At 26.5% G+C, this 8,450-nt stretch overlaps 4 protein-coding genes across 7 annotated transcripts in view; 2 read left to right on the forward strand and 2 right to left on the reverse strand.

The window, feature by feature from the left end:
- LOC122848786 (NADH dehydrogenase [ubiquinone] 1 alpha subcomplex subunit 10, mitochondrial) overlaps positions 1 to 1,430 on the forward strand; it is a 77,937-nt gene extending 76,507 nt beyond the window's left edge. For all 3 annotated transcript variants that reach the window (XM_044147098.1, XM_044147096.1, XM_044147097.1), the window contains 2 exons: positions 37 to 1,092; positions 1,183 to 1,430. In XM_044147098.1, the coding sequence (XP_044003033.1) occupies positions 37 to 1,092; positions 1,183 to 1,302 (1,176 nt within the window). In that variant the 3' untranslated portion in view covers positions 1,303 to 1,430. The remainder of the gene's footprint in view (positions 1 to 36; positions 1,093 to 1,182) is intronic.
- Positions 1,425 to 3,458, reverse strand: LOC122848790 (synaptobrevin homolog YKT6). Of its 2 annotated transcripts, none has more exons than XM_044147106.1 (4): positions 3,107 to 3,438; positions 2,838 to 3,030; positions 2,490 to 2,761; positions 1,425 to 2,426 (listed from the first exon to the last, which is right to left on the reverse strand). In XM_044147106.1, the coding sequence occupies exons 2-4, from the start codon at positions 3,025 to 3,027 to the stop codon at positions 2,286 to 2,288; spliced, it is 603 nt and encodes a 200-aa protein (XP_044003041.1). In that variant the 5' UTR covers positions 3,028 to 3,030; positions 3,107 to 3,438; the 3' UTR covers positions 1,425 to 2,285. The 2 variants fall into 2 exon arrangements, with proteins under 2 accessions (XP_044003041.1, XP_044003040.1); XM_044147105.1 differs by having other exon boundaries at positions 2,266 to 2,426; positions 3,112 to 3,458.
- Positions 3,459 to 3,514: 56 nt separating this feature from the next.
- On the forward strand, positions 3,515 to 5,493 carry LOC122848784 (succinyl-CoA:3-ketoacid coenzyme A transferase 1, mitochondrial). The gene is made up of 4 exons (XM_044147093.1): positions 3,515 to 3,709; positions 3,786 to 4,924; positions 4,999 to 5,210; positions 5,306 to 5,493. Exons 1-4 carry the CDS (start codon positions 3,626 to 3,628, stop codon positions 5,491 to 5,493), a joined length of 1,623 nt encoding a protein of 540 aa, XP_044003028.1. The 5' UTR covers positions 3,515 to 3,625.
- LOC122848783 (ATP-binding cassette sub-family G member 5) lies at positions 5,356 to 8,375 on the reverse strand. The gene is made up of 6 exons (XM_044147092.1): positions 8,137 to 8,375; positions 7,743 to 8,004; positions 7,099 to 7,674; positions 6,798 to 7,020; positions 6,515 to 6,729; positions 5,356 to 6,409 (listed from the first exon to the last, which is right to left on the reverse strand). Exons 2-6 carry the CDS (start codon positions 7,939 to 7,941, stop codon positions 5,736 to 5,738), a joined length of 1,887 nt encoding a protein of 628 aa, XP_044003027.1. The 5' UTR covers positions 7,942 to 8,004; positions 8,137 to 8,375; the 3' UTR covers positions 5,356 to 5,735.
- Positions 8,376 to 8,450: the final 75 nt, after the last annotated feature.

An 8,450-nucleotide genomic window follows, 5' to 3' on the forward strand; every position in this document is an offset into this window, starting at 1 on the left:
TTGTTTTGTTAATTAAATTAATTATCATTGTTTTAGAGTGTTAAAAAAACAAGTGTAAATATTAATCAAATTGCATGGATTACTGGTAAAGCATTGAGAGATGATAGACCACCACGTCCAGCTCCATTTGATTGGAAAAATAAATCATACGCTTTTTGGCATGTATGGACAGATGCAATGATTGAAAGAATGGATGATAATTCAAAAATTGTTATTGTCGAAGGTTTGCCAGCTGTTGGAAAAGAAAAATTTGCTATGCAATTAGCTGATGAATTGGAAATGTTATATATGCCAACTCCAACATTTGATGATTATCATATTGATCCAACTGGTTTTGATTATCGTACATTTAATCCAAAATTACCAGATGATGCAAAATTTTATGATGATAAAATGTTTCATGCTAATCCAAAGGGACTTTTATCAGCATCAATACAAATGGGTTATTATTTTTTACGTTTTAGTGCATATATTGATGCATTAACACATGTTTTATCAACTGGACAAGGTGTTGTTTTACAACGTTCACCATGGAGTGATGTTGTATTTGCAAAATCAATGCTTACACAAGGTTATATGTCACCTGGTGCATATGATTATTATAAAAGTTCATTAGCAAATAGTCTACATCGTTTATTAAGGCCACATTTAGTTATTTATCTTGATATACCAGCTGAAAAATCATTGGAAAATATTATGAAACGTGGTAGACCACATGAAAAAAATTCAAAAGGTGTTACTCTTAATTTTCTCAAAGATGTAGAAAATAATTATAAAAAAATACATTTACCAACAATTGCATCACATGCACATATGCTTATTTATGATTGGAGTGAAGAGGGTGAAATGGATTTTGTTATTGATGATATTGAAAGTTTAAAATTTGAAGGATATGGAAGAGAAGATTCAAAAATGGAAGATTGGAGATTTAGTAGTATTGATTGGATGCGTGCTTACAGAGATATTTATCATAATCAGAAGATGGAATTGATGCAAACAATGATTATATCAAGGCTTGATGTACCAGAATTACTTATGTCTGCTAAAAGTATAGACATTTTCCGTGAATTACAAGACGAGCTATTTGAAAAAGTAAAAATCTTTTTAATTAATTTAAGAAATAAACAAAATTACTTGATAAATATTGACATTAATTCTTTTTTTTTTTTTTTTGTTTTATAGCGTCCAGGCTCTAAATGGGCTGATGGATATGATCCAGCAACCAATAATATATGGTTCAAGACAACATTTTCGAGAGAAAGTTATCCAAGCCGAGCTAAACTCATTGAAGGATCAAAATAAATTTTTTTTAATCCATCAATATTAGTTTAAAAATAACATATTATAATAATTGTGGAATTTTTCATTGAATTACTAAATATCAGTAGAAACAATACTATCGAAATAAAATTCAGAAAAATATTACACATAATTTATTTTTGTTATAATTGCATACATTTATTTCAACTATTGTTTTTATGCCAGTATATTATTATTCATGTTTTGGACAAGATAACAAATTTTTCAATACACATTTTGGGTTTTTTTTTTCTTTTTTAAACAATCAATATTGCAACATCAACTGTCATACACGAAAAATGACATTCAAGTTTTAATAATCATTCACATTACAATACCGTAATACATAATTATTTTACAATTATTCATCTTTAAAGAAAATAATTGATAACAAGTTAAAATAAATAACTGTTTATTGTGATTTGGAATTTTTTTTTCTTTAATTTTTGTAATAAATAAGATTAAAAAAAATAATAATCAAGGAATGCAATGGTTGATAATAATTTATAACTGGTATCCAGGTGGTCTTAAACTCTTTATCAGAATTTTAAATCCTCGTGATTATTTTAATGAACACTTGGTTATTTACAATACTGTTAATGAATTTTAATTTTTGTCTTTTAACTCAATGATAAAACTGAAATTAACAACAACTTTGTCAATCAAAAAATAAGCCTCAAATGTTAAAAAAATTAATTGAAAATTTTCAATGAATATATTGAATTGTTTATAAATCTCAGTGACATTAATATCATGATAATTAACTAATAACATTTATATGTTTCAATGGTTAAATGGAATCACGCTCAGTAGCATTTTTTTTTTATAAACTTTACATCGAAAATATTTAATTAATAATCCATTTGAATTATTTGTCATATATATATTTAGTTATACCAATCAAAACATCAAACCAGCAATTATTTATTTTTTTAATGATATATATTTTTGTTTGTTATTTTTTAGATGAAAATGATGATGATTTATTAAGGTGCTAAACTACAACATGAATTTGTCTTTCTTGCTGTTTTATAAAATGCTTTTGATTGTATACTTAGACCTTCTGATTTTGAAACAAGATCATCAAGTTTTTCACCACGTTGTAAAACAGCCTCCAGAGTATTGTGCTATAAAATTATATAAATTATTATTTATTATTTTTGTTGATTAAAATTAATTTATATATTTACCAGTATGATTTTAGTTTCATCAAGATCATTTTGCATTTTAGTGAGTGAATCAGCTTCTTGTGGATTTTGATATTTAGCTAAATATGTATTAATTTGTGGATAATCACTTGTTGCCTCAGTTAGTGTTGGCCAACTGTCAGCTGGATGTTTTGCTGCAAATTCATCAAGTACTTTTGTCAAGAGTGTATGTGATACACGATTTGGATATTCATGATCTGATATTAGCACACCAGCTAAACTATCACCACGTACATAAACATGACACATGTATTCTAAAAGAAATAATAGTTTATTTATCGAAATATTGTGACTTTATAAACAAAAGGTAAAAACAAAAAATATATTTACCTCCTTCTTTAACACTTTGTCTAGCAGCAATTTGTGTTCTTTCAACAATAGTCTTACTGACAAATCCCATGAACTCTTTGACACTTCCCCTTTGAAAATATGAAAAAGATTCAACATCAAATGCTTTTTTCAATGCAACTGCTGATACTGGTCCTTTGTACAAAACTGTCAATGCATACAACTTGACCATTTTCTACAAAAATATAAAATACATTGTTTTAATATTGATGTCAATAAATTCATTTAATTGATATATTAAACTTTGAAACCTTACTGATAATCAATAAAAACTTTTTTAATAAATAAATAAACAAGTAGGTTAAATTTAAAGCTGATGAAATAATTGTTGTTAACAATGTAAATTTTATTGTGACATGACTCAATTTAACACACAATACTAGTTGACAATAGGGTAATAGAAAAATATTCGATTTTAATTTTTTAATATAACTTTGACATTATTTTAGCACTTGACAATTATGATAAATTATTATTTAATCGTTGATTAATTTAACAGATAATTATCACAATATTGCAAAAGGAAGATATTTTATTAAAAGTGAGTAAAATCAACTAATCTACTTGAGAAAATGACAGCAAACAATTGAACGTTGCTTTAGACATTCAAGTCATTTCGGGACTTTAGTCATCTATATTTTTTTTATTTTTTATTGCAATTGTTTTGACGGTGTTTTATCAGAGAAATTGCAAGATATCCGGTGGACTTTTATCTATATTTTTTTTGCAAAATATTGTTGTATAGAATAGTTAATTATTTATAAAAAAAAATGGCATTAACAATAACAAAATTTTGTGGTATATTTGTTAAATATAGAACAGTTTTAAGTTACAAAAAAATTCAATTAAATAAGGTTTATAAATTTAAATATATTTTTGCATAACCTATAATGAATATGTTGATAAAAAATTTATATTTTTATATTTTAGATATCAGCAATAAATTTTTCAATAAAATCAAATATACCAGAGCATGAAGAAGATGATGGTGATAAATTAATAAAAGCACCAATTGGTGATGGTAAATATTTTTCATCAGTGGAAAAAGCTATATCAGATATTCCAAATGGAGCAAAATTACTTGTCGGTGGATTTGGTCTATGTGGTATACCTGAAAATTTAATAAATGGATTATTAAAAAAAGGATCAAATAATCTTACTGTTGTATCAAATAATGCTGGTGTTGATGATTTTGGTTTGGGTCTTTTATTAAATGAAAAACGTATTAAAAGAATGATATCATCATATGTTGGTGAAAATGCTGAATTTGAAAGACAATATCTTGGTGGTGAACTTGAAGTTGAACTAACACCACAAGGAACACTTGCTGAAAGAATAAGAGCTGGTGGTGCTGGAATTCCAGCATTTTTTACACCAACTGGTTTTGGTACAATTATTGAAGAAGGTAATGTCATAATAAAATATGATAAAGATGGTAATCCTGAAATATCTGGTGAACCACGTCCTGTACAAGATTTTAATGGACAAAGTTGCATTATGGAAAGTGCTATTAAGGGTGATTTTGCATTAATTAAAGCATGGAAAGCTGATAAAGCTGGTAATTTAATATTTCGTAAATCAGCAAGAAATTTTAATGAAGTTATGTGTAAAGCAGCTAAAGTAACAATTGTTGAAGCTGAAGAAATACTAGAAATTGGACAAATTGATCCAGATAATGTTCATGTACCTGGTATATATGTTGATAGAATAATAAAAGGTACAAATTATGAAAAACGTATGGAAAAAATTAAAACAAATGCTGCTGTTAAACCAAAAAAATCAACACCAGCAAGTAAAGCACGTGATAGAATAATAAAACGTGCTGCACTTGAATTTAAAAATGGAATGTATGCTAATTTAGGTATTGGTATGCCAATGTTGGCTAGTAATTATATACCAAAAGATGTTAATGTTACGTTACAATCAGAAAATGGTATACTTGGTCTTGGTCCATTTCCATCAGAAGATGATGTTGATGCTGATTTAATTAATGCTGGTAAAGAAACTGTTACTGTTTTACCTGGTGCATCATTTTTCAGTAGTGAAGAGAGTTTTGCAATGATTCGTGGGTATGTAATAAAAATAAATAATTAAAGTTAATAAAAAAATAGATTAAAAATGCTAATTAATAAATGAAATTTAGAAATCATATTGACTTGACAATACTTGGAGGAATGCAAGTATCACAACATGGAGATTTAGCCAATTGGATGGTACCTGGATCAATGGTAAAGGGTATGGGTGGAGCAATGGATCTTGTTTCAGCATCAAAAACAAAAGTTGTCGTTACAATGGAACACACAGCTCGTGATGGAAGTCCAAAAATTGTTGAAACCTGTGATCTACCAGTTACAGGTAAATAAAAAATCAATCAACAACAACAACAACTTTATTATATATTATTTTTTTTAATATTTATAATTATATTATGTTAATATATACTTAAATAGGTCAGCAATGTGTTGATATGATTATCACGGATCTTGCTGTTTTTGAAGTGATAAAAGGTGAAGGTTTAAAACTCATTGAACTCGCACCAGATGTCGAAATAAGTGAAATCGTTAGTTCAACTGGTTGTGAATTTTCTGTTGCTGATGATATAAAAGTCATGGGTCAAGTTGATGACAATGAAAGTTAAGTTTAATTGATTTTTCTTTTTTTGCATTTTATATTTTTTTTTTTTTTGTTTAATTTTTATTATTTGTATCATACAAAAAACAAAAAAATTTGTAATTAATTGTAAATTATAAAAAAAAAAGACTAAAACTAATTTAGTTTTAAAAAATTTCATTTTATAACGAAAGAAAAAAAAAATATATATGTATAGAAATAAAAAATAAAATAGCTATTATTTGATAAATTAAAAAAAAAAAAGAAAAGTTATTCGCGAAATTTAGCTTTAACTTTTGATGGTAATGGTAATAAATATAAAATACTATTAAAAATAACAAAACTAAGTGCAAATGTGAGTGATATTAATAAATTAAGTTCGACATTTAAAATTCTTGAAACATCTGTTTCACCATCTCGTATAAATCTTTCAACAATATAAGCACCACCATTAGCATATCTGCATAAACCAGGTATACCTGGACAAGATAAACTCTCATTATAAGCTAAATTTGTCGTACGATTTGGCATATCAATGATTAATTCATTAATAGCAAGTGATGCATATCTTGTTGGTAAAGCATTTGATAATGTTGACATGTAATTTGGTAAATTACGAATACTACGAAGACCACCAGATGCAATTAACAATGATATTAAAGTAAAATATAATGCAGTTATTGCACCAATAAATGGACGTTTAATAACCATTAAAAATGATATTGAAAGTTGTTCAGCAATAATATAACTTGACCAAAAAATACCAGATGCATAAGCCCATGATAATAAATTTAAATCAAGTGTTGGTACCAGTATACCAACTGTTATTATTGTTGATATAAAACTCAATGGTAAACTCAATAATGTATAGGCCGTTAAAAACATTGTACCACCATAAAGACCCTCACGTTTTTCTTGATAATATCTTGCTCGAAAACCAGGAACTGAAATATAAAAAAAAAAAAAAACAAATCATTAATATTGATTACACATTTCGTAAGCAAACTATTTAATTTAGTAAATTATTTTTCTTTTGCAATATTGCTTACATAACAAAGCTGTTGTAGCAATTCCAATAATGTAAAATAATGCAAGACAATTAAAAACCAATCCTCCAGTTTGCATAAAATAACGTGATTGAAGTGGACTTGAATGAGAATATAAAATACTCAATAATGATAAACAAAATGGTAATATTAATAAACGTGCTGCAAAGTGTCCAAGACCACATTTGTTAAAAGAAAATGTTGCAGCAAGTCCTCGTCTAAAATATCATAATAATTTAAATTAATTATATGTCATAATATTTTTTACAACAGTAGAAAAACTTACAAATAAAGTGCAAGAAGTGTAGAAAAACAACCAGGTCTAATTCCATGACCAAGACCTTTGTGTATAAAACCAACTGGCATTTCTTTGATACTTGGTGATCCTTGTGGTGCTTCTTTCATATATAAATTTCCTTCAATTTTAAATTTTTCAACTAACACTGATATTTGTTGATTTGATTCTAGAAATCTTTCACGTGATCGTCGATCAACAGTTGATAAACAAACTATTAAATAGAAAAACAAGAAATAATAAAATAAATAAATTTAAATAAATTAAATAAATAATATTTATAAAAACTTACGATAATACATAAGTGGATTTTCAAGTTCTGGACATGGAAATCCAACATATGCAAAATAATCAAGCATACTTCTTGTTGGTCCAGAATAAACAACAGCACCAAGACAAAGTAATGTAACACGACTAACAAATGGTAATACATCAGATCTTGGTGTTTCCATTGTTAATACAACAATTGATCCACGTTTTGTTGCATAAGACCATAACATTGAAACAATAAGATATGTATTTAATGGATCAGTATCCCATGTTGGTTCATCTAATAATAATAACATTGGATCTTTAGCTAATTGTACACCAAGCATTATTCTTCGATATTCAGCTTTTGTTAAATCATTAATTGAACGATTTGCAACTTGTGATAATGCCAAATCAGCAAGTGTTTGACGTACACGTAATTCACGATTATTTAAATTTGCAAGTGACATTGAATATGTTAATGTTTGACGTACAGTTAAACTTGATAATAAATAACAACGATGTGCAACATATCCACCATGACGACGAAATAATTCTGGTGTTAATAAACTACCTCCAAGACTTATTCTTCCTCTTGTTTCACCAATAGCTCTTCCAGCTTTTTTTAACATAAATAAATTAATGATATAAAAATATATTATAAATTATTTATTTATTTATGATTACCTATGACATCAAGGAGTGCACGTTTACCAGAACCTTTTGATCCTAATACAGCTAAAACTTCACCACCATGAACTCTTGCTGATACATCACGTAAAACAGCAGTTGGTTCTGTTTTTGATATACATCCACTACCTCCAATATTCATTGATGCTGAATAGGATACATTTGATATATCCAATGTACATTCTGGTACTGTCATCTTTAAATTTTATATTATTAAAATCCACAATTAAAATTCAACAAATAAATACTCCAGTACATTCTAAAAAATAAAAATAAAACACCATTAGTAAAATAAATTATTACAAAGTGAAATTTTCAAGTTATTTTTTATATTTAAATTATATGAATTTTTATTTTTAAATTTCTATTTTATTTATTTTTTTTTTTTCACCTTATATTAAACAATTTTAATGATAATTAAAAAATTGTTAATATTTAAAGTGTTCCTATGAAGTGTAACGAACAAAATTAATGATGTGAAAAAAATTTAAAAAAAAATTACTACTACTGTTTTTTATCATAAAAATATATAAATATTTATTTAAAATAAAAAAAAATTTATAATGATAATAATAATTGAGAGATAAAGAAATCAAAATTGAAGGAGTTATAGCAGAAGCGGTTGGATGAAGACTGGTGACTGTTTGACTGGTGTCTGATTGTAGTGGGGAACGAATGTACAAGGTATTTTAATGTTTTTTTTTT

The sequence above is a fragment of the Aphidius gifuensis genome, linkage group LG2, assembly GCF_014905175.1.
Source record: "Aphidius gifuensis isolate YNYX2018 linkage group LG2, ASM1490517v1, whole genome shotgun sequence".
Classification (NCBI taxonomy): domain Eukaryota; kingdom Metazoa; phylum Arthropoda; class Insecta; order Hymenoptera; family Braconidae; genus Aphidius; species Aphidius gifuensis.